Source organism: Gopherus flavomarginatus, chromosome 2, assembly GCF_025201925.1.
Source record: "Gopherus flavomarginatus isolate rGopFla2 chromosome 2, rGopFla2.mat.asm, whole genome shotgun sequence".
NCBI lineage: Eukaryota > Metazoa > Chordata > Testudines > Testudinidae > Gopherus > Gopherus flavomarginatus.
The window spans coordinates 215086313-215112036 of record NC_066618.1 but is presented as its reverse complement, the minus strand read 5'-3'; the positions used below and the strand labels follow the sequence as shown (position 1 = coordinate 215112036).

The 25724-nt window shown below is 47.4% G+C and overlaps 1 protein-coding gene across 1 annotated transcript; it reads left to right on the top strand.

Moving 5' to 3' along the window:
• Positions 1-3029: 3029 nt before the first annotated feature.
• TYMS (thymidylate synthetase) lies at positions 3030-25671 on the top strand. The gene is made up of 7 exons (XM_050939263.1): positions 3030-3297; positions 4544-4617; positions 6111-6285; positions 11945-12046; positions 21728-21903; positions 24226-24297; positions 24985-25671. The coding sequence occupies exons 1-7, from the start codon at positions 3141-3143 to the stop codon at positions 25120-25122; spliced, it is 894 nt and encodes a 297-aa protein (XP_050795220.1). The 5' UTR covers positions 3030-3140; the 3' UTR covers positions 25123-25671.
• Positions 25672-25724: the final 53 nt, after the last annotated feature.

Sequence of the window (25724 nt, the reverse complement as noted above, 5' to 3'; positions counted from 1 at the left end):
TAGACCAATGATCCATCTAGCCCAGTCTTCCAACAGTGCCCAGTGCCAGATGTTTCAGAGGGAATGAACACAATAGGGCAATTTATTGAGCGATCCATCCTCTGTTGTCCAATTCCAGTTTCTGGCAGTTGGAGGATATGAGACACCTAAAGCATGGGAACTGAGTTATACTTTTGTCCTTCACAACATCCTCTGGCAATAAGTTCCACAGGCTGACTATCCATTGTATGAAGAAGTACATCCTAGGTTTGTTTTAAATGTGATGTCTATTAATTTCATTGGGTGACTCCTGGTTCTTGTGTTATGTGAGCGGGTAAATAACACTTCTTTAGTCATTTTCTCCACACCCATTCATGATTTTACAGACATCTATCATATTCCCCCTTAGCTGTCTTTTTTCTAAGATGGCCCAGTCCTTTTAATCTCTCATTATAGGGAAGGTGGTCTATATCCAATCATTTTTATTGCCCTTCTCTGTACTTTTCACAGTTCTAATATATATTTTTTGACATGAGGTGACCAGAACTCACACAGCATTCAAGGTGTGAGCGTACCATGCATTTACATAGTGGCATTATATTTGCTGTTTTATTATCTATCCCTTTTGTAATGGCTCCTAACTTCCTGCTAGTTTCTTTAACTGCTGCTGGATATTGAGCAGATGTTTTCAGAGAACTATCCACAATGACTCCAAGAGCTTTTTCATGGGAGACACATAATGAAAGCCAGAGGAGGTTATGCCTTCCCAAACCTCCACTAATGCTCTCTGCCACAGCACTGGGGCAGGGCTAGAGTGGGGCTTAGAGAAACTCCAGGTGACCAGGGCTTGGGGCAACTTGGGTAGGTGGGCCAGAAACAGCTCTGGTGGGCAGACTGGTGTGCAGGGCAGCCCAGGCCAGCCAGCTGGGGCTCCTCTAAGAATGGTGGGGGGCTTGGGGTAGATAGCTCAGTGATTTGAGCATTAGCCTGCTAAACACAAGGTTGTGAGTTCAAGCCTTGAGGGGGGCCACTTAGGGCTTTGAGGCAAAAATCTAACTGGGGATTCATCAAGCAGGGGGTTGGACTAGATGTCTTCCAATCCTGGGGACAGGGCCTCAAATGGAAGGGGCAGGAGACTAGCTTCCCAGAACAGAGGGTTCACACACCACCCACAGTCTCTTACTTATACCCCATTATTTTGTATGCATAGTTGGGATTATGCTTTCCAACATGCATTACTTTGCAATACAGAGGGAAGCATCTATTTTCCTCTTTTCTTCATCTGTCTTCAATGCCCCTGTAAGTTTCCAAACTGTCTCCTTACCTGGCTGTCTTGTGTGGTAACATTGTCTTCCTGTTTTAGGAGAAGGGAACCTTATGACCCTTCTCTGTACTTATTTCTAGACTTGACAGCAATTCTCCCTTTCCACGTCTCTAGATCAGGGGTCCCCAATACAGTGCCTGAGGGCACCATGGCACCCACAGAGGCATCTAAATGCACCCACATCCTGGACAGCAGTCAAGCATCCACTGAAATGCCACCAAATTTCAGCAACATTTCAGTGGCAACACCTGTCAGTGACACCACTTGCCACTGACAAGCATCATCATCAAGAGGTGTCACCACCAAAATGCCACCAAAATTCAGCAGCATTTCAGCAGATGCTCCACCACCACCACGGTCCTTCATCTGGCACCAGCCAGACAAAAAGATTGGGGACCACTGCTCTAGATGAACCAAGTCTACTGATTACTGTACTGTACATGAGAAAGTGTCAGGTGTTACATACGTACAGAAAGGGGACTTCAAATGCATGCAGGGCCAGCTCTAGCCATTTCACCGCCCCAAGCACGGCAGCACACCACAGGAGGCACTCTGCCGCTTGCTGGTCCCGCAGCTCTGGTGGCTCTCCCACAGACATGGCTGCGGAAGGTCCGCTGGTCCCGCGGCTCCAGTGGACCTTCCGCAGGCACGCCTGCGGCTGCTCCATCGGAGCTGCGAGACCAGCAGAACCTCTGCAGGCACGCCTGCGGGAGGTCCACCGGAGCCACCTGCCGCCCTCTGCAACCGGCAGATCGCCCCCTGCGGCATGCCGCCCCAAGCACGCGCTTGGCGCACTGGGGCCTGGAGCCAGCCCTGAATGCATGGCAAGGTTGAAATTTCCAGAGACCTGAAAAGATTCTTGTAACAAAAGGTACGTTTGTATGGGAACAACAATGTAAAACAATTGCCTCTCTAAACAGGGAGGATGTAGTTGTCCTAAACACTTTAAACTCCTCTCACGAAGAGGATGGGGCAGGCACTTATGGCAGGTTCTTCCTAACCAGCAGAGAGGAACCACCACTATGAAAATGTTTTATGCTGAGGATTTTAGCAAAAGTGGTAAAAACATAAATCTAATAATTTCATTGAAATAAATAATGGTCACGGGCTACTGTAGATATACCTGACTGAGCATCAATTTGAGTTAATGGAAAATCCCAGGGGAATAATCAGCACCATGAGACTACGTAGGCCATTATCAACTCCAGCTCTAGAGGAAGAATTGAATCTAAACAGGCTTCTTTCTGTTTCACAAAGTAGTTACACAAAGAGAAGACATCGCCCCCCCCCGCAGAGCTGGGTCCAAGAAGAAATCCACTCCGGGAGCCCCGCCTTTTCCTGGGCTGCTCGGCTGCCCTGCGCCAGGTACAATCACAGATTTTAAAGTGGGGAAGGCCCATCATGATGATCTGCTCTGACCCCCCCCCCCCCACTGCAGAGACTTCCCCGGCCGCAGGGAGGGAGCAGGGCCCCGAGAGAGACAAGCGGCGGGTGCAGCTCTGGGGTCTGGGCGGGCAGGGTCCCTGGGTACCGGGCTAATCAGCTCGGGGCCCCGCCCCAAGGCCCGCGCTGCGGCCAGGCAGCCACGCCCCTTTCCTCGCGGCCATTGCGAGGGGAAGGGGGCGTCCCAGCCCTGCCCACACTGGGACACGAGGAGGGCGCCCGGCGTCTCCTCAGCGGGGCGGGCGGGAAGGTCGCGCAGGAGGGCCCGAGGCGGGCCCCCAAGGCGCCTCCCGCGCGCTCCGGGCCCTACGATTGGCTGGCGCCTGGCGGGCCGGGGCTGGCGCCAATTCGAAGAGCGGGAGCGGAGCGGCAGCTAGTTCCGGCCAGTCCCGCCATGCCCGAGCCGCAGAGCCCGGCGCTTCCGCCGCAAGGGGAGCTGCAGTACCTGGGGCAGGTCGAGCACATCCTGCAGCGCGGCCACCGGAAGGAGGATCGGACCGGGACCGGCACCATCTCCGTGTTCGGGCTGCAGGCGCGGTACAGCCTGAGAGGTGACTGCGCCGGCCTGGCCCAGAGCCACTCTCATGGCGGGGACTTCTCGGCCCGCTCCTCGCAGCCTCCCTCGCCTTTGGGCCCCCTCCACAGACCCCTCCCCGAACCCCCTTCTGCTCCTCCCCAGACCTCCACCAGTCCCTCACCACATCCCACCAGCTGCCCCCCCGGCCCGGTGACTGGCAGACCTGCCAAGCGCTGCACATCCCCCCTGAGCTGGCTGCCAACACCCATCTCCTCTTGCCCCCAGACTCCCCCCCCATTGCTGTTTGCCCCACTCTTGCAGAACCCCCCCCCCACTTGTCATGGGCATCTGAGGGAGTGCGGCTGAAACCCCCTCCTGTTGTCTTCTGGGTGACAGCCTCTATCATTCCTGTGGGAGGAGGCCATTGTGCCACATCACAGAGGGCAGGCTATCTACGGGCCTGGCCCTTTGCTCTGCTGAACTCTGCTGTAGTCTAGACCCCATCTTTATAGGCAGGGATTGGGTGGGGGTAATCCAGATTTGGGCAGGTGTAACTCCCACCTACAGGGTAGAGCCTCTAGTTGCCCTACTTCCTTAAACATAAGGTCCCTAAACCCAACTGTGCCTCTCCTTTTTTTTTTATTGCCCTAGGTGGGGGGTGGCTGAGTCCCCTTGCATCTGTCCCCCATAGTTGTCTTACGGAGAAAAAACAAGAGAAGAGTAGAGGTCTAATGGAGGCTAACCTCCTGAGACAATTTTACCACCACCCTGTCTATCAAGTATCCTAGGTCTGATTCACCTCCAAGTGGGTAAAGTAGGCTTGACCAGAACTTTATTTTGAGCCTCTGAATGCAACTGCATGTATGCATATTTTACCTTGCCATAGGCTCTTAATTGCACCCCATGGTTGAGTTTTATGAATGATCCATTTCTAATTAATCTCTGCCTTTATCTGGGAATGTACTTGGCCCCAAAGACCATTTTTTAGGAACAACGTTGGATGCCTGTGTTCCTTGCTCTAGCAAAGCAGTAGTAGAATTTACACTCATCACTGCATGCTTTGCTGACTATTACAGTGCTGTACTGAGGGGTGAAAACATTATCTAAGTTCTAAACAAGTGCTCCAATAAACTAGGCTCTTATTGTGATAGCACATAATGCACAACAGATCAATATCTAAGCTTTAACACTTTTTGGTATTTATAAGTGAAAAGCAATCTGTGGTATTTGATGAGTGAGAATTGATTTTGCTGCTTTGACACTTTAAAACTATTTTTCAGATCAGTTTCCTTTGCTGACAACAAAACGAGTGTTCTGGAAGGGAGTGCTGGAAGAGCTGCTATGGTTTATCAAGGTATGATGCATGGTTGTTTAAATTTAGTTATGTGCATTGATAGTGCTGTCTATAGAATATGTCATACTATGGACTGGTGTATTTGAAACACTTAAGATGTTTCCATTCATACAGGGAACAAACACGTTATGAGATTCTAGTATTTTTCCAACTTATAAATATGTCCATTATCTTCAAAACATTTTGTTAATTTTGCTAAGGAGCTAGTACAATCTGGTGGGAATGTTGGTTAAATCTTACCTTGCTTCTTTTTAGTGAAATATTGTGACGTGATGAAGGACTTATGTACGCTAGAAAGTTTTGCTCCTTAAACTATACTGCTGTAGTTAAAACAGGAAAACCCTGTATGAATGCTTTTATACTGGTATAGCTTATTCCTGTTGTGTAACCAAAATTAGATACTCCAGTATAAGGCACTCTTGTACTGGTATAATTACATCTATCCTAGGCTTTTTACCAATACAACTGTTGGTCAAAAAAACCCAAAACAAAACTAAAATAAAAATCCCAACCCACACTTCTAATAGACGATCACAACTCTAACTACCATAGGTTATATTGGTAAAACTTGTGTAGACAAGTGCTAAGATGGTGTGTTGCCCTATAGATGTTCCCTGATGTGGTTATGAGTAGCATTTGATTAAATGCTGGTACATTGGGACTTGAAAAATCAACTTATCCAGATATCAGGTGTTTTTGAAGAACATTTTTAAAAAAAAAGAAAATGAAGGCTTATCTTTTCAACTGTAAGGGCTAGAACCTTTCAGATGTCAACCAGCACAGTGCTGTACTCTGAGACTGTAGACTTGTTCTGGTAGCAGAAAATATTTAAGTCTCTATTCACTTTCAGTGCTATTTTAAACTCTGGGATTTGTTTTCTTACTCTCATCTCTAGGTTTTATACAAAGTGGCAGAGTAGAATATGGGAGCCTACCATCTGCTCAGTGACTAAACAGAACTTCAGGCTATTTCTAGTTGGCATCTCTCAGGAGCATGTAATTTAAGCTTCAAGAAAACAGAAAAAGCAAGGAAGAGAGAAGGGACTGAATAACCTTTTCCTCCCAAAATGACTTGTAAGCTAGTTCACAAAGGCTGACAGCAGGTGTATCAGGAGTAGTAGAATTGTTACATTGTTCTTGTTACATCAGTCAAAAAGTAAAACCTTGTTTGCTGAAGGGCCTGTGCACAAGCAACTGTAAGCAATCATGTTTAGCCTTGAACCTCCATTGACCTACGGTATACAAGGCTAGAGATGAATTAATTAGATGACTAGAGCAGTATAATTCAATTCTCAGTAATATATTGTTTATAACATAGTTTTATTGTGTGTGCACATACAGGAGCGAGATCCTGAGGCTTAATCCCAAGACTTCTTATTCTCTCCATAGTAACTAAAGAAATACCATATAATAGTATAATTTAGGACCACTGTTTAAAGTCTAGCTCTTTATCCTGGCAAGTAGAATTGCTTTTGTATTTCTTTCACCATATAGGGTTCAACAAATGCTAAAGAGCTCTCTGCAAAAGGAGTGAAGATTTGGGATGCCAATGGATCACGTGAATTCCTGGATAAACAAGGTTTCACTGACAGAACAGAAGGGGATTTGGGACCAGTGTATGGTTTCCAGTGGAGACACTTTGGAGCTGAATACAAAGATATGAATTCAGGTGAGGAAAGTAGATTAAAATCTCTAGTTTTCCCCTTTTGAAGTTATCTTCAGAGTTTAGTAAGACTGACAGGATTACTGTGGTACCTCACTTCCAGGAGGTTATGAAGGCATGGAAAGATTGTAATGAGGACATTTATAATGGAAACTGAGAGCCAGAATAAGTAGATCTTTTGGGGAGGTTATACTGAGCTTTTTGGAAAGCTTACCATTATGAAATATGCAGTATTGCAGGCAGTAGCCTATTTGTAGAACGGCTGAATCATAGGCAGTACGCTGTTCTGCTAATGTGCCGCTATGATCACCTGCAGGTGGGAGGATATTTTGGTTTCCATGCCCATTTAATTCTTTGCTTTTCTGCTTAGGCTGCCAGGAAAGGTGCCAATTGTAACGACACTTTTTTTTTTTAACTACACTAAAATCACTCATTTCAGAGAGCTGCTATTATTAATTTGTATAATTTAGCCCATTAATTTGTGCTGTTTACAGAAAGTATCATTGGAAAATCGTGACTCTTCCATGCTTAGCTTTCATAATGATGATGGGGGTGGTGAACTAATGTTTTATTCAACCATCAAAAAGTATTTTCTCCATCAAAAAAGGCAAGTAAAAATGTAAAGAACTACTGCAGCTCTTCACACTATCAACCTGGGCATAATTTCTTTTTTAAAGAGAAAGCGCTGTTATACCAGATTAATCTCCACATATTCATATGTTGGTATAGGACACTCTACTGGATAAGGTGATAAAAATAGCATGTTAGTTCCACTCTATTTAAACTCTGTAGACTTTAAGACCCACTGTCAGATATGCAGACAGACCTCTCAGTCGTTCTCCAAGGTCTCAGCTTTCATTTAAAGTTTTAGCTGCTGTTCTTGAGAAGAAAATGTTCAAACATGGGCTGTATCTACACTTTGGACACTATAGCAACTAGCAACAGTGCTGTAGCTATGCCACTGTAGCCGCAAAGTGTGGCTGCAGACTACAGCGATGGAACAAGGTTTTCCATTGCTGTAGGAACTCCATCTCCCCAAGCGATGATAGCTAGGTCAACAGATGCATTCTTTCATCGATCTAACTTTGTCTACTCTGGGGGTTAGGTTTGCCTAGTTACAGCACTCAGGGGTGTGGATTTTTCACGCCTATGAGTGCCGTAACTATGTTCATGTATGTTTTAAATGTAGACCTGGCCTTGGGGTGTAGAATGCAGGCACTTCTGTGAGTTTGCAAAGAGAGTGAAAGAATAGCTCTGAGGTGTGTATGACCCCATTTCAGCGGGTACTAACCCTGATGCCAGTGATGATGCTTTAAGTATCAACAATAACTATTTCACTTCTCAAAGCATGCAAGAAAAGGAGGGATGGTGACACCACCTTTTCCCAAAGCTTGGAGCACTCATCTGGGGCCCCCAAAGGACTACCCAGAAGAGAGAGGGGGAAGGCTCAGAAAATGTATTAAGGTGTAAGTCTTTAACAACCCAAGGTGGGATCAGAAGAGGGCACAATTAGTGTAATTTTCCTGAAGGGTGTGGGCTTGGCCTTCAAAAGTATTTTTTGGGGCAGCTCTAAGCTATTGTCAAAACAACCTTAGGCTGTCTGACTTAGCCCTGATCTACACTACGAAGTTACGTTGAATTTAATCACATTAGGTTGATTTTATAAGCAATGCGTCTACACAGCCAACCCCGTTCTGTCGACCTAAAGAGCTCTTAAAATCAACTGCTGTACTCTTCCCCAGTGAGGGGAGTAGCGCTAAAATCGACTTTGCTGGGTCAATTTGGGGTAGTGCGGGCGCAAATCAATGTTACTGGCTTCTGGGAGCTCTCTCAGAGTGCTCCAGTGTGACTGCTGTGGACATCACTTTCAACTCTGATTCCCTAGCCAGGTACACAGGAAAAGCCCCAGGAAATTTTGAATTTCATTTCCTGTTTGATCAGCATAGTGAGCTCAGCAGCACAGGTGACCACACAGTGCCCCCAGAATCGCAAACATGCTCCAGCATGGAGCAAACGGGAGACACTGGATCTGATTGCTGTATAGGTAGAAGAATCTGTGCAGGCAGAACTCTGATCAAAAAGAAGAAATGCTAATGAATATGCCAAAATCGCACAGAGCATGATGGACAGAGGCTACAACAGGGACACACAGCAGTGCTGTGTGAAAGTTAAGCAGCTCAGGCAAACTTTCCAAAAAACAAAGGAGGCAAATGGTCGCTCCGGGTCAGAGCCCCATATATGCTGCTTCTATGAACAGCTGCATGGCATTCTATGGGAGGACCCTACCACTACCCCACTACTGTCCATGGACACCTGTAAGGGGGAGGAGGATTTTGTGGATGAGGAAGAAGAGAATGCACGGCAGGCAAGCGGAGAGTCCGTTCTGCCTGGCAGCCAGGACCTTTTCATCACTCTGGAGCCAATGACCTCCCAAGGCGGGTTCCCAGACCCTGAAGCTGGAGAAGGCACCTCTGGTGAGTGCACATTTGTAACTACGTTACAGGGTTTAAAAGCAATTGTGTTTAATGTTTGGATTTGCCCTGAAGACTTGGGATGCATTCGCAGCCAGTACAGCTACTGGAAAAGTCTGTTAATGTTTTTGGGGATTGAGTGGGAATCCTCCAGGGACATCTCCATGAAGCTCTTCTGGAGGTACTCTGAAAGCCTTTGCAGAAGGTTTCTGGGGAGGGCTGCCTTATTTCGTCCTCCACCGTAAGACACTTTACCAGCCAAGCCAGTAGCAAGTAGTCTGAAATCACTGCAACACAAAGCATGGTAGTGAATGGTCCTGGGTTTTGGTCGCATTCAAGCAACATTCGGTCTATGTCTTTCTGTGTTAGCCTCAGGAGAGTGATATCATTCATGGTCACCTGGTTGAAATAGGGGAATTTTTGTAAGGGAACAGTAAAAGGACCCCGTTCATGCTGGGCTGTTTGCGCTTGGCTAAAAGGGATCATACCTGAGAATAGCCATGCAGTGGGGGGAAGGGGGAAGAGATCATCCCAGAGATCACTTGGTGGGGAGGGGTGTGCTGCACGTCCACTTGAAAACCGCAGCCCCTCCTTTTAAAGGCAAACCCAACCGGCATTGCTTGCTATGAGAAAGGAGGGCACTGCAGTTTGAAACCATTCCCACATGTTGTGAAGGCGGGAAAAGCCAACCCCACCTACCCTTTGGCTTACTGTGGCTGCTTGGAAACTGAATTCTGTTGCCCAGCTGTATGTGACGTGTCACCATACTGGCAGGCGCTCAATATAAAAGGCAAAATGCAACCTTGGACCTAAAGCACATGTGCTGTCTGCTGTGAATGCTTGACTCACTGTGAAAGTCTCCCTTTTGTTCTCAGAAATGTATCTTCTTAAATTCTACTCTCCCTTTTTATCCCCCCACAGGTGCAAATGTTTCTGTGCTCCCCCTATCATCTCTGTCCTGGAGGTTATTGCAGATTAGAAGGCAAAAAAAAATGCACTCATGATGACATGTTTTCCAAGCTCATACAGTCCTTCCGCACTGACAGGGCACAGCTGAATGCATGGAGACATACAGTGACAGAGGCCAGGAAAGCATACAGTGAGCACGATAAGAAGAGGTAGGAGGTGATGCTGAGGCTAATGGGAGAGCAAATGGACATGCTCAGGCATCTGGTGGAGCTGCAGGAACGGCAACAAGACCATAGATGGCCACTGCAGCCACTATATAACCGCCTGCCCTCCTCTCCAAGTTCCATATCCTTCTCACCCAGATGCCCAAGAATGCGTGCCGGGGGAGGCTCCGGGCACACAGCCACTCTGCTCCAGAGGATAGCCCAAGCAACAGAAGGCTGTCATTCAAACAGTTTTGATTTGTAGTGTGACTACAATAAGCAATGTGGCCTTGTCCTTCCCTCCTCCCCCTACCCGGGCTACCTTGTCCGTTATCTCAGTTTTTTTTAAAATTAATAAAGAAAGAATGCATGGTTTCAAAACAATAGTGATTTTATTTCCTTTGCTAGCTGTGATCGAAGGAGGGGAGGGTAGTTGGCTTACAGGGAATTAAAATCAACAAATGGGGCAGGTTTGCATCAAGGAGAAACACACACAACTGTCACCACCGTAACCTGGCCAGTCATGAAACTGGTTTTCAAAGCCCCACTGATGTGCAGCACGCCTGGCTGTGCTCTTCTAATCGCCTTGGTGTCTGGCTGCTCAAGAGGGGAGGGCCGGTGATTTTTGCCTCAACCTCCAACCCTGACATAATTGTCTACCCCTTACTCTCACAGATATTATGGCGCACACAGCAGGCAGCAATAACAATGGGAATATTAGTTGTGCTGAGGTCTAACCTAGTCAGCAAACAGTGCCAGTGAGCTTTTAAACATCCAAAGACATATTCTACCATCATTCTGCACTTGTGCAGCCTACAGTTGAACTGCTCCTTATTACTGTTCAGGCTGCCTGTATATGGCTTCATGAGCCATGGGAGTAAGGGGTAGGCTGGGTCTCCAAGGATAACTATTGGCATTTCAACATCCCCAACAGGAATTTTCTGGTTTAGGAAGTAAGCCCCTTCTTGCCTCTGTTCAAACAGCCTGGAGTTCCTAAAGATGCGAGCATCATGCACCTTTCCGGCCATCCCACATTGATGTTGGTGAAACATCCCTTGTGATCCACCAGTGCTTGCAGCACCATTGAGAAGTACCCCTTGCAGTTTACCTACTGGTTGGCAAGGTGGTTCGGTGCCAAGATAGGGATATGTGTTCCCTCTATTGCCCCACCACAGTTAGGGAACCTCATTGCAGCAAAGCCATCCACTATGACCTGTACATATCCCAGAGTCGCTACCCTTGCTAGTAGAAGGTTAGTGATGGCCTTGGCTACTTGGATCACAGCAGCCCACACAGTATATTTGCCCACTCCAAACTGATTCCTGACTGACCGGTAGCAGTCAGGTGTTGCAAGCTGCCACAAGGCTATCGCCACTTGCTTCTCAGCTGTCAGGGCAGCTCTCATCTTGGTATTCCTGCACTTCAGGGCGGGGGAAAGCAACTCAAAGTTCCAGGAAAGTGGCCTTACACATGCGAAAGTTTCGCAGCCACTGGGAATCATCCCATACTCGCAACACTATGTGGTCCCACCAGTCTGTGCTTGTTAGCCGGGCCCCGAATCATCATTCCACTGTATCAACCTGCCCCACTGCGGCCATGATGTCCCAATTGCCACATCCTGTGCTTTCAGGAACATCTGTGTCCATGTCCTCCTCACAATTGTCCTTGTGCTGCTGGCTCCCAACCAGGTTCTGCACATACTGCAGGATAATGCGTGAGGTGTTTGCCATGCTATGGCGTCTGCACGGGTAACCCAGGAAAAAAAGGTGCAAAATAATTGCTGTTGCTTTCACGGAAGAAGGGACAGGAGACTGACAACATGTACTCAGAACCACCTGCGACAATGTTTTTGCCCCATCAGGCATTGGGAGCTTACCCCAGAATTCCAATGAGCAGCGGGGACTGTGGGATAGCTACCAACAGTGCACCGCTCTGTGAGTCAATGCTAGCCATGGTATTAAGGACACACTCCACTGACTTAATGCGCTTAGTGGGGACATACACAATCGACTGTATAAAATCAACCTAATTTTGTAGTGTAGACATACCTTTATTTAAATCTTGTTTGGTAACTTTCTTCAGATTATTCAGGCCAAGGAGTGGACCAGCTGCAGAATGTAATCGACACAATCAAAAACAATCCAGATGACAGAAGAATCATCATGTGTGCTTGGAATCCCAAAGGTACAGGAGTGTGTTGTGAAGTGAATGTAGTTGCACCTTAGCAAGTTGCATGCTAAGCTATTTCATTGGTGCTCATTTAGTCCTGAAAGCTTGCATAATTACCAGATCCTGTGTCTACAGCCATCTCTGTTGGTGGTTACATTTTTGCTGCAAGAAAAGGCAAGCTTACATAACTGATATGTGATTTCATGTTCTATAAATTGGTGAATTATAACCTGGATTCTCCTGTTTCTCACTGACGTGAGAGGATATTCAGACCCCAAAACATCTTGATTTCAAACCTTTTTTGTCTTAGCACAAATGAAAGTACATGATTATCACTGCCCTCTACATACAGTCACTATTCAAAGACACTTTGCAGATCATAAAAAAATATGTAACTTGTTTTTTAAGGAAACTTAGAATTGAAAAATATAATCAAGCAGCTGTTTCTTTACTTTGTATTGAATTATAGGATTGTACTAAAACTTGGGAAGGGAGGGAAGAAGAGAACAAAACTTAAAAAATTACAATGCTCTTTTTCGTTGTTGTTAGTCTTTTCTGAAGATAGGAGCCTGTTTAAGAACTTTAGGAATTAAAGGTACTCGCTAGCTAGAAGAGCGGGAGATGCCAACAAGCAGCAGCCAGTTACAAAATGATCATTTTAACTGTTTTCCCTGCTATAGTTAAAGAGCCAGTTTCCAAAAAGGCATGCTGGGGAAAGGTTCCCATTAAAGGGCAGCTGTATGGTAGGTGGAGGGTTAATAGGGATCAGGCAGGTCAAAGGAGTGTGACACTTTGTGGATGTCCAGATGTCAGCTTAAGATCAACAAAGCCGAAACAGGGTTCTTAATCTTCCCTCTGCAATTCTTCCCTTTTTTCTCAGTCAGTGGACACCATTATCTTCTCTGTCACTTGGCATCTGTAACTTGACCATTTCTCTAGATTCTAACATTCAGGCTGTGTCTAAATCATGGTTTCCCTGTGGTGCATCATATATTCCATCAGTTCACTTCACAGCCTTTTTTTAAAGGAAGGTGGTACATGAACCAGTAAGTTTGGGCCCTGCTGATCTAAATCTTGTTGATCCTTCTGCCTAACATCTCTGTACATCTTCCTTCTCTGTCGACACAGTTCACTCATCTAGTCTCCCATGATTTTGACTCCTGCAACATTCTCTTCTCTGATCTTGACAAATACAGTCTAACTCGCTTATAGCCATTCAGAATACTTCTGCAAAGATCATTGTCCTAGTTTGTTTGACCATATCATCCTCTTTTGCATCCCTTCTTTCTCCATCGCCTCAAACATAATCTACTTGCCTGTACCGTCAGGGCCCTTCACAGCCTATCCTCATGCTACCTATCATCTCTCATACTCTGCCAAGATGTTGACTTCCACCTCCACCTTGCCAATGACATCAGCTTTTATCACTCACTTGTTCAGTTTTCTAAAAAGTACCTTCATGCTTTCTTCCATTCTGCCTCTCATGCATAGGAAGAGCTGCACATAAACATCCACAAAACCACTTCATTGCCCTCCTTTAAATTCCTCCTTACAATTCTCCTTTGCTATGATGCCTACACAAATGTGAGAAGAAGTAGGTGTATTGTATTATTTTAGATGGAATAAATGGGCCCAAAGAGCTAGTGGTGTTAAGATGACCCTGAAACTGTTCAACCGTAAACAGTTTTAAAGAGGTTTGGTATACAGAGATTGCAGCTTGTTTGTATCAAGGCAAACGCACCATTAAAAATCTTTTTAACTTTTTATTAAAGATACAGAAAAGAAGGAAAAATAGTTAAAGCATTTGAAATGTAAAGTAGTAAATAAGGCTTCCATTTTAACAACATCCCTTGTTCCCTGTCCCTTTAGCTGGAGAGAGCTGTTAAACATGATGGTTTTCCTTCTAACAGCATCTTGGGTGGTGATAAAAGACGGTTACTCACCTTTGTAACTGTTGTTCTTCGAGATGTGTTGCTCATATCCATTCCAGTTAGGTGCGCGCGCGCCGCGTGCACGTTTGTCGGAGACTTTTTACCCTAGCAACACTCGGTGGGCCAGCAGGTCGCCCCCTGGAGTGGCGCCGGCATGGCGCCTGATATATACCCCTGCTGGCCCGCCCGCTCCTCAGTTCCTTCTTGCCGGCTACTCCGACAGTGGGGAAGGAGGGCGGGTGTGGAATGGATATGAGCAACACATCTCGAAGAACAACAGTTACAAAGGTGAGTAACCGTCTTTTCTTCTTCGAATATTGCTCATATCCATTCCAGTTAGGTGATTCCCAAGCCTTACCTAGGCGGTGGGGTCGGAGTGAGACGTTGCGGACTGCAAAACCACTGCGCCAAAAGCGGCATCGTCTCTAGCTTGCTGTACCAGCGCATAGTGTGATGCAAAGGTGTGCACAGAAGACCATGTGGCCGCACGGCAGATTTCCTGTATGGGGACATGAGCCAAAAACGCGGCCGATGAAGCCTGAGCCCTGGTAGAATGGGCGGTCAGGGGTCCCGTTGGCACACTGGCCAAGTCATAACATGCCCTGATGCAGGACGTGACCCAGGATGCGATACGCTGGGAGGAGATTGCCATGCCTCTCATGCGTTCTGCTACTGCCACAAACAATTGTGGTGAACGCCGGAAGGGTTTTGTTCTCTCAATGTAGAACGCGAGAGCTCTTCGGACATCCAAGGAGTGGAGCTGTTGCTCTCTTCGGGATGAATGCGGCTTTGGGTAAAAGACTGGCAGGAAGACGTCTTGGTTAATATGGAAGGCGGAAACGACCTTAGGGAGGAACGCCGGGTACGGTCGCAGCTGTACCTTGTCCTTATGGAACACCGTGTACGGAGGGTCCACGGTCAGAACCCGAAGCTCGGAGACTCGCCGGGCCGATGTAATAGCGACTAGGAAGGCCACCTTCCAGGATAGGTACAGCAGCGAGCATGTGGCTAAGGCTCGAAGGGGGGCGCCATGAGCCTGGTTAGAACCAAGTTCAGGTCCCAAGTAGGGGTAGGCCGTCTGACCTGGGGGTAGAGCCGCTCCAGGCCCTTGATAAATCTTGACACCATTGGGTGAGAAAAGACGGACTTGCCAGCCTCGCCTGGGTGGAAGGTGGATATAGCCGCGAGGTGGACGCGTAGAGAGGAGATCGCCAAGCCGTGCTGCTTGAGAGACCACACGTAGTCCAAGATGGTGGGGACTAGTACGGCGAGTGGATCGTGGTTGTGCTGACTGCACCAGCAGCAGAAGCGTTTCCATTTCGCTAGGTAGGTTGAACGCGTGGAAGGCTTCCTGCTGCCCAAAAACACTTGTTGTACTGCATCGGAACAGCGCAACTCGGATTGGCTTAACCAGCCAGGAGCCATGCAGACAGATGGAGGGATTGTAGATCCGGATGGCGCATCCTGCCGAAGTCCTGTGTGATCAGGTCCGGCCAAAGAGGTAGGGCAATCGGATTTGCCAGGGAGAGATCGAGCAGCATGGTGTACCAAGGTTGCCGCGGCCACGCCGGACCGATCAGGATGAGGCGGGCCTTGTCTCTCCGGACCTTGATCAGGACTCGATGGATGAGAGGGAAGGGTGGGAAGGCGCAGCAAAGGCGACCCGTCCACGGTATGAGAAACGCGTCCGACAGGGAGCCCGGGGAGCGGCCCTGCAGAGAGCAGAACACCTGGCATTTCCTGTTCGATCTGGAGGCGAACAGGTCTATCTGGGGAAACCCTCACCTCTGGAAAATGACATAGAGGACGTCCGGACGGATGGACCATTCGTGGGACAGGAAGGATCTGCTCAGGCGATCCGCCAGGGTGTTCCGCACTCCCGGGAGAAAGGAGGCCACTAGATGAATAGAGTGGGCTATGCAAAAGTCCCACAGACCTATTGCTTCCTGACACAGCGGGGAGGACCGGGTCCCACCCTGCTTGTTGATGTAATACATGGCCGTTGTGTTGTCCGTGAATACCGCAACACAACGACCGTGCAAATGGCGTTGGAATGTCTGGCATGCTAGGCGAACGGCCCGTAGCTCCCGCACATTGATGTGAAGAGCCAACTCTCTCTGTGACCACAGGCCCTGTGTACGCAGGGTCCCCAGGTGCGCCCCCCAGCCCAGCGATGATGCGTCCGTTGTCAGGGACGCTGATGGCTGTGGGGTGTGAAACGGGAGGCCCGCACACACTTGGGAGGGCATTGTCCACCAGCCTAGGGAGCCTAGAACATTCGGTGGAATCGTTACAATTGTGTCTATGGCATCCCTGCGTGGTCGATAGACCGACGCTAGCCAGGTCTGCAACGGGCGCATGCGGAGTCTTGCGTGTCTGGTGACGAAGGTGCATGCGGCCATGTGCCCCAGGAGAGCGAGGCACGTTCGAGCAGATGTGGTCAGGAAGGCCCGCAGGCTTGTGACCATGGACACTATGGCTTGGAATCGGTGCCGGAGGAGGCTGGCCGTCGTGAGGTTGGAGTCCAGCACTGCCCCTATGAATTCTATGCTCCGCGTAGGCACCAGAGTGGACTTGCCCAGATTGATGGTCAGGCCTAGGCTCGCAAACAGCTCCGTGATGATGGCGATGTGTCCGGTCACCTGCTCTTCCGACGTGCCTCGGATGAGCCAGTCGTCGAGGTAAGGGAAGACATGGATACGACGACGTCGCAGGGCAGCAGCGACGACCGCCATACATTTGGTGAACACCCGGGGGGCCGAGGAGAGCCCAAAGGGGAGGACCGTGAACTGGTAGTGGTCCTGATTCACCACAAAGCGGAGATACCGTCTGTGCAGGGGGAAGATCGCAATGTGGAAGTACGCATCCTTCATGTTGAGAGCGGCGTACCAATCTCCTGAATCCAGGGAAGGAATGATGGTTCCTAATGTTACCATGCGGAACTTGAACTTTTTGATGAATTTGTTCAGGCCTCGCAGGTCCAGGATGGGTCGTAGGCCCCCTTTTGATTTGGGGATTAAGAAGTACCGGGAATAAAACCCCTTGCCCCTTAGCTCCCTTGGCACTTCCTCTATAGCCCCAATGGACAGGAGCTTGTGAACCTCCTGGACGATAAGTTGCTTGTGAGAGGGGTCCCTGAAGAGGGACGAGGAGGGAGGATGGGAGGGGGGTGGAGAAACAAACTGAAGATGGTAACCAAACTGCACCGTGCTCAGGACCCAACGATCTGAAGTCAGCTGGGACCATGACGGTAGGAAGTGGCGGAGGCGGTTGAGGAAATGAAGTGGATCCAGAGAGGGGATTGGTAAGCTGCTCTCGGGCGCACCTTCAAAAGTTCACCTTGGGTCCCTGCGGTGGCTTTTCGGACCTGGAAGTGTTACCCCTTTGAGGACCTGACTGTCGTCTGCGATTTGGCCGGCCTCGCCTCCGGTTGAAGTCTTGTCTGGGGCGAGGTGGGGGGTAAGTGCGCTGATGGTAGGGGCGGAATGGCCTTCTCTGAGTCTGGGGCGTGTGCATACCCAAAGAACGCATGATGACCCGGTTATCCTTTAGGCTCTGTAGCCTGGGATCCGTCTTTTCAGAGAAGAGGCCCTGCTGATCGAATGGCAGGTCCTGGATCGTGTATTGCAGCTCCGGCGGTAGTCTGGAAGACTGCAGCCACGATATACGGCGCATGGCTACGCCCGATGCCAGAGTCCTCGCTGCTGAATCTGCGGCATCTAAGGACGCCTGTAGCGAGGTTCTGGCGACCCTCCTGCCCTCTTCCAGGAGAGATGAAAATTCCTGGCGTGAGTCCTGAGGGAGCAGCTCTGCAAATTTGCCGACAGCCTCCCAGGTGTTGTGGCTGTAACGGCTCAGGAGGGCCTGCTGGTTCGCCACACGGAGCTGAAGGCCTCCAGCAGAATAAATTTTACGTCCCAGCAAGTCCATGCGTCTGGCTTCCCTGGATGTTGGAGCAGGAGCCTGTTGGCCGTGGCGTTCCCGGTCATTGACTGACTGTACCACCAAGGAGCAGGGAGCGGGGTGTACGTAGAGGTACTCATACCCCTTGGATGGTACCATATACTTCCTTTCCACGCAGCGGGCAGTGGGTGGAATGGAGGCCGGAGACTGCCAGATGGTGTCCGCCTTTGCCTGGATCGACTTAATGAAGGGGAGGGCTACCCTGGTCGGTGCCTCCGCCGAGAGGATGCTTACTACCGGGTCCTCTACTTCCGGGACTTCCTCTACAGGAAGGTTTATGTTTTGGGCCACTCGCCTCAACAGGTCCTGATGTGCCCGGAGATCGATCGGCGGGGGCCTTGATGAAGATGTGCCCGCTACCGCCTCATCCGGGGACGAGGACGAAGACACCCCAGGGAGAAGCGGTTCTTGTACTGAAGCCTCCTCCAGAGGGGCCTCCGTTTCCCGGGAATCCTGCTGCCCCGTGGTATCCGTGGGGTCTTCCTCCGTACCTGAGGGGGGGGGCCGACTGATTGTGGCCTCTGGTGCACGACGCTCCGGTGGGTTGGAGCGAGCTTGTCCTGAAGGTTCGCCCTGGGCTTGGTGGTATGCCCAGGGCGTCCAAAAGGACCATTGAGGTGGACCCTGGTCCATGCGGGCGTGCACATCTGAACCCCCGTAAGAGGCGCTGTCCATATGGGACGAAGCGGACGAGTGCCTCGAAGGCCAGGGAGGAGCCGCCGATGACTGTGGCAGGCCTCTGCGCATCCCGACGTCGCTGCGCGCTGCCGGTGAACGGTACCGGGAGTCATGGCGGTACCGTGATCTAGACCGGGACCTGCTACCAGCTCGGTGCCGGGAGGTCGACCGGTGCCGGCCACTGCCGTGCCGGGATCGACTGCGGTATGAACGTCGGTGCCGCGATCTAGACCGGTGCCGAGAGTAGTACGACGGTGACCTGGATCTCGAACGGTGCCGCGAGTACGACCGGTGCCGCAGGTAGCGGTCTCGGGACTGCGAGCGGCGTCTAGATCTCGAGCGGCGACGCTGTGAGTGGTCCCTCGATTTAGATCGGGACTGCTGCTCGGTAGTGCCTGGCGAATACGGCCGTACCATGGCGGGCTTGCCCAGCGATTGTATAACTCGCACCGGCGGTGCCGGGAGTTGGGGCAGCTCAGGCTCTGTCAACGCAATGATGTCGCGTGCCGCTGAGAAGGTCTCCGGCGTGGAGGGCGCGACGAGCTCGACCTCTGTCCTCACCGGGGAGCTAAATGGCACCAGACTCAACTGCCTCTGAGGGGCCGGAGTCGACGGTGCGGCGACGCTCGGTGCCGCGGCAGATGACGGTGCCGGGCGGTCAGATTTTGAGCCACGCTCTAACTGTGGTGCAGTTGCAGGCACCGCAGGAGCCCTGTGCTTTTTGCTCCTCGGGGAGAGGGAGCGGTGTCGGCTAGGGTGCCGGGCCGGTGCTGAGCGGGAAGTTGGAGCCCTCGCCGGTGCCGGGCGGTCCGGAGCGGAGGTGACACTTGGTCCCGGTGTCGGAGTCGGTGCCGACGGTGGGGGAGTCAGCGCTGCCTCCATCAGGATCTGCTTCAGGCGACTGTCCCGCTCCTTCTTAGTTCGGGGCTTGAACGCCTTGCAGATCCGACACTTGTCCACAAGGTGGGACTCGCCTAGGCACCTCAGACAGGAGTCGTGCGGGTCTCCTGTTGGCATCGGCCGCTGACAGGCCGCACAAGGCTTAAAGCCGGGTGAACCGGGCATGGGCCCCGGCACCGCGGGGAGGAAAAAGAGGCGAACCCCCGATCCTCAGTATAACTATTTACAACTATACTCACTTAACTTTATAACTACAACTAACACTATAATAACTAAACTATATACACTAGACTACAGAAGAGTGAAACGCTAGGGAGGTGGAGAACGGCTAGGCGTGCTCCACAGTTCCAACGACCGACACGGGCGGTAAGAAGGAACTGAGGAGCGGGCGGGCCAGCAGGGGTATATATCAGGCGCCATGCCGGCGCCACTCCAGGGGGCGACCTGCTGGCCCACCGAGTGTTGCTAGGGTAAAAAGTCTCCGACGAACGTGCACGCGGCGCGCGCACACCTAACTGGAATGGATATGAGCAAGCACTCGAAGAAGAACCAACCTTTTTTTGGGAAAAGAGAAGACGTTAGTTGAGATGTGCTGGAGCTGTTGTTATCACTGTTGTTGGTAAAGTCCAATCCTGTTTCCTAGAAAACAAAACAAGACAAACTCTCGAGGGGAGAGAAAAGAACAACAAGGATAGAAAATGGAGGTCTGTCTCTGGTGTTGACTTTACTTGCAAGCTCCCTGCTGGAGAAAAGCATAGCACATGGTCTTATCAACCATTCCAAGACTTGACAAATTTATTCCAGCATCAAGCTGTTTAGGTGATGGCTTTTAGCTGCCTCTCTGGTCACAGGCTTACAGCAGTGTTGCAGAATATGCAGTTTTGGCTAGTGAAACCAGACTCTTATTAGACAAAAGAAAAAATGAAAGGGATAAGGAAAGAAAAGAAATACATTGGAGAAGGAAAATGTGTGTGTGTTTCTCTCTCTCTGTCCTGCGTACACACGCACATATGCATGTCCAAGTCTGTGGAGGTGGCGATCTCATCTGGCTCCCACTTTCTTGTGTGGTCTGGTCAGGACACTCTTGAGGATCAGAATAATGAAGGCCCAATGGTGTTACAGTAAATACTGGGGTCTGAAAGTGACAATGGGGGTGAGGGTGGACATGATCATAAAGCTCGCTCCTTCCTTCTGTCTTTCAGTCAGCCATCGTTTTGGATTTTTCCCAAGTCATTGTCATCCCCTTGTTTTTTATTATCATTGTCATCATTTTATTTTATTATTTTTCTAAGGACCCCAAAAGGGGAGTGATGGGTGGAATAGCCCAGTCCCTCATCATTTTGTCCACCAGTTGGGACTGATTTCCGATCCCACACTCCTTGTTTACTGGGCATGATGTTAACACAGTCCTTGAGTTATATCAGTAGGCCTTGTTGTTTGGACTAATTGTCTTTCTGTCTTCCTTTTGCATCTTTTCTCATCAACATTTGTTGTAATAGGTTATTATAACATTTTTATGAACTTTCATTTTTCACATGCAAGCTCACAATTAGGGTAATAATTGGGCCAATAAATTTACAGCAGGTGGCAGGAGTGCTCTGACTGCTGCTTATCATGCTGATCAGTGTTGTCTCGTTCCCCATACTCCCTCATTTGTCTCATTCCACCTGTTACTTTTTGTCTTACACTCTCTGAGGCAGTAGGTGTCTCTCTCTCCTCCCCCTTCCCTTGTCTGTGTAGTGGTGGTTCATGATGGATTCTGAGGTGCTATTGCAATACAAAGAATAAAAATTAGAGGCAGGTACTTGTTTAAAAAGTAAAACATAGGCTGAATGACTAAAGCTCTGAATGCTGCAAACACTTGACATCAATAGGACTAATTATGTGAGTAAAATTAAGCATGTGCATAGGTCTTTGCAGTATGAGGGCCTAAAACCTTTTTTCCAGTGGAATTTCTACATGTGATTTTTCCTCTGCTCACCAACCACTTACTGTTAACAATAGCAGTTACATAATCAAGCAATTAATATCTGGTAGTGGTAATAGCCGGATTTAAAAAGTCTTAAGAGTAAAAACAATAGAACTACAATATGTGGTTCAATATTGCTATTTGATGTATTTATGCATATTTATTTCTATATACATATGTATATTTTTTCTGCTCTTGCATGGTGTCTTAATACTGTTCTCCTCCCAACCCCCTTACTGTTTTGCATCTCCTTAGATATTTCACTAATGGCTTTGCCTCCATGCCACGCTCTGTGCCAGTTTTATGTTCTAAATGGTGAATTGTCTTGCCAGTTGTATCAGAGATCTGGAGACATGGGACTGGGGGTGCCTTTCAATATCGCCAGTTATTCACTGCTTACATATATGATTGCCCATGTCACAGGCCTGAAGGTATAGTATCCTTTGCTTAGATATTTATAATTTGAACAGAGGACTGAAACATTAAATAGACTAACATTTATGTAGGAAGAATTGGAATAAACACAACGTTCAAAAGTTTAGATATGTACAGGAACGGGCTCTGTAGATGAATTGTATTTAATGTATGTGTTACTGGGGTGGCCTACAGTATGAGAACTCTATAAATCTCATAGTGGTCACTTATATCAAAGAATCTCCAAATCTTGTGGAAAAAACTTGTCAAAATTAAGATGTGTCCTGGCTTATTCCACTAGTTTATCTACCAAAAATCTGAGTTGAGCACATTTCCTTCTGATGACAATGAAAAATGCCATGGGGTGTCTTTTTGTGCAACTGAAACAGCTGTCTTCAAAGTACTACCAACTTCCAGCCATTAGAAATGTCATAGCTTTTTTTTTTTGTTTTTTTTTTTTATTGGACTAGACAGAGCATTAAATCTGTGGTTGCTCTCAGATTCCAATTTGCATATTGTGATTTGCCTACCTAAATTCCTGCTATGGTTTCAATTGGATATTTTTCACTACTGACTGTAAATGGTTGTGTAGTACTGCTCTTTTCTGTTGTCTTTCACCAAAGATTGCTCTACCAAGTCACAAGAATGCAGCTGAAATTTATTAAATTTAAATACATTAGTCTTTCTATCTTCTAAAAGCTGACTTCCTCACTTCTTAAAGATTTAATAGTGATAGTGTGAGATTTTGACCCCCCTCCTGGTGCTATCATCAGGAATAGCTGCTTCCATTTTTAGCACTGAGGAGATAAAATGGGTGAGTGGAGAAAATCATTCTTTATAATAAGGACTTGGTGTAAGTTTTATATCAAAGGCAATTAAAGTAAATGAAGTTTGATGTCTCCTCCAAAACTTCATTTTACTATTGCATCTCCTCTCAAAGCAAAACACTTATTGTGGGAGAGATCTGCAGTAAAGAACATAAACTCATATAAGACTTGTGAATTTTTGCATAACATTAAATACTGCAATAACAGTGCAGACAAATTTAAGTAAATAGCTCTGCTTTTACGATTCAGTATTTCATCACATGCTGTTGCTAAGACTACTGCAGCAAAGTAGTGCAGATACTTTCAGGAGCAGTAAACTCTAAGCATTAGACCTAAATCAGTGATGATGGTAAATTGTCAGGCAATGTTTAAGTCACAAAAGGCTTATCCAGGGTGCTAGATGCCTTTGCCATAAGTGAAAGAAATGTTAATGCAGACAAACCAAGCTGTCAGCTTTTCCAGTTAGAAAAAATACCAGCCCTTTCCAAATGTGAGGATAGCTGCAATTTGTAGAATGCCATGAAGGCCAACAGATGTGGACTATTTCAGAGTAAGAGGCTGAAAAGAGAATTCCAAAATTCAGGGCTTGTTACGGAAAACATCCTGCTAGCAGCTCCGTTTTAAACTGAGAAGACTGGCTTTCAAGTGCTTCTGCATATCATAACTGTGGCAACAGTGAGGCATGTTTCTCAGCTAGGCAGGTTCAGAGCCATTTTGGATATGTCTACATTGCTGCTGGGACCAGCGTGGTTGGACAGACTTGTGCTATCTCTGCTCAAGCTAGTGCACTAAAAATAACATGGTAGCATGGGTGGTGGCTCCATCCAGCTGCCCGAGTCCAAGCCCATCTGAGCTCGGGTGGCTAGCCGGAGCCACTGCCTTTTCCACAATAATCATTCTGCTAGTTTTAGCATGCTAGTGAGAGTCTGTCTACCTGGGCTGAGAGGCAGACTCCCAGATTTAATGTAGACATACCCTTAGGCTTCAATTTGTCAAGACACATCATGGTGCACTAGTTTCATGCAATCCTGCAAGGAACTCCTTTTAATGAGTTGCTTCAGTTTCTTAATAGAATTAAGTGCCACAGTATACATTACAGTAGTCTAATCTTGAGCTAGAAGCATGGATCACTGTAGCACTGTTGATATCTAAGAAATACTTGCAACCTGTCAGTTCAAGGTATAGATGGAGACAGCTGTATTTTTCACTACCCCCATCTCCTTCCACTTGTGTTAACAGATAAATGAGTGCTCAGTTGCTATATCTGTTGCAAAATCTTTGCTGTAGAACTTCATATTCTGCTTAAAGTAGCTTAACATAATGATCAGTTACTTTAGGGAAAGACAATATTTGAACTTGTAAGGAGAACAGCTTATCGGGACAATCTGTTGCAGGACCTACGCTTCAGCAACAGAGGTGCTGGGAATCTCTGGCACAAGCATTGCAATGCCATTCAGTTCTGAAATGTGCTACCCTGTTTGCGTGAAGACTTTTCTTTTTCTCTTTCTTCAGCCTGGTGAATTCATACACACACTAGGAGATGCTCATATATATCTGAACCATGTTGAACCTTTGAAAATTCAAGTAAGTATCCATGGTGACTGGAGCCTGGCATCTTTTTGATATATATCTACCACAGCTGGTTGAACAACTGATGGTAATCCTGTGTTTTTAGACCTGGCACTTTCATTATAAATACTATCTTAATTTGCGTTGCTGATCCTCTGATTTCTTCTCCAATACTACCCTTTACCTATGTTCAACTCAGGTTACAAGTGAAAACACTGTAGAATTTTGATCGAACCGTACACTAACTTGGACTAAAAGAGTGGCTCTCTCTCTGCAAGTCAAAGATGTAAGAATTTGTACTCTAATCTCTATCATTGTTACAAAATATTAGTGTCCTTATACTTGTCTTATCAAAACAAAACTATAACTGACTAAATGAATAAAATGCACTTGGATGTATTATCCTTAATTATACATATATAGTCAGTTTGCAAATCAGTAATTCTTAGTGGATATTCTTCTGAATGATAAGGTTCTACTATACTTTTTTGGTCTCTGAGAGAGACGTGTTCACTTCTTATCAATCTTTCCACCTTGTTCACACAAATATCTACATGCTATGACAGGATGGAGAATGTTATGGCAGGTGAGGTCTACCTAACCCAAAGAGCTGTCTAAATTGTCGATTTTCACTGTGCGCTATTTTTTTACTTTTGAGCGCTAATCTTGTACAAATGTAAGTCAAACTCTCTTTAATTTCAGCTTCAGAGGCAACCATGTCCTTTCCCAAAACTCAAAATTCTTCGTAAAATTGAAAACATCAGTGACTTCAAAGCAGATGACTTTCAGATTGAAGACTATAACCCCCATCCAGCTATTAAAATGGAGATGGCTGTTTAATGCACTTAACTTTTTAAACATGATAGGAGTCTGTTTCATAAGTATGTTACCTTCTCTGTACTTAAAGCTCAATCTAGTGCTCTTAAATGTTGCTAAAACAGTTAAATGACTGCTTCTGAACAGTCTGTGGTCTAGAGCAGGGCCTCTTTCAAAGTATCTTTAATGAGAAATGGCTTGCCTTCCTGCAGGTGTCATTGAACCAAATCTTGCTGTAAAAAAAATTAGCACTCTGTTTACTAGCCAGTCTTTGAGTTCAGGACCTCTGTTGGAAGATGACTCGGGGTTGTATATTTTTACTGTCTATAAATCATTGAGGGATTGGCTGGAGCCCCCCCTAAGTTGTTACTGGGTTTAAGTTAATATTTCAAGCTTTTCCTTGCTCTGCACCGTAGCCTGAGCAGTGAAAGGGTTTAGTTTCGTTATATATTAGTTACTTACCCTTATGTATTAGTAGTAAATATTTAAACAAAACACTTGTTACAGCAGGATTTTTTTAAGCTTGGAAGGTGGTGATAAGAATGTTTAATAAACTTGTATAAATATTTTTAATAGTGTTTGGGAAGTGTGTTGTATCTTTAAGGTCTAGTACTGAATTTGTGCTT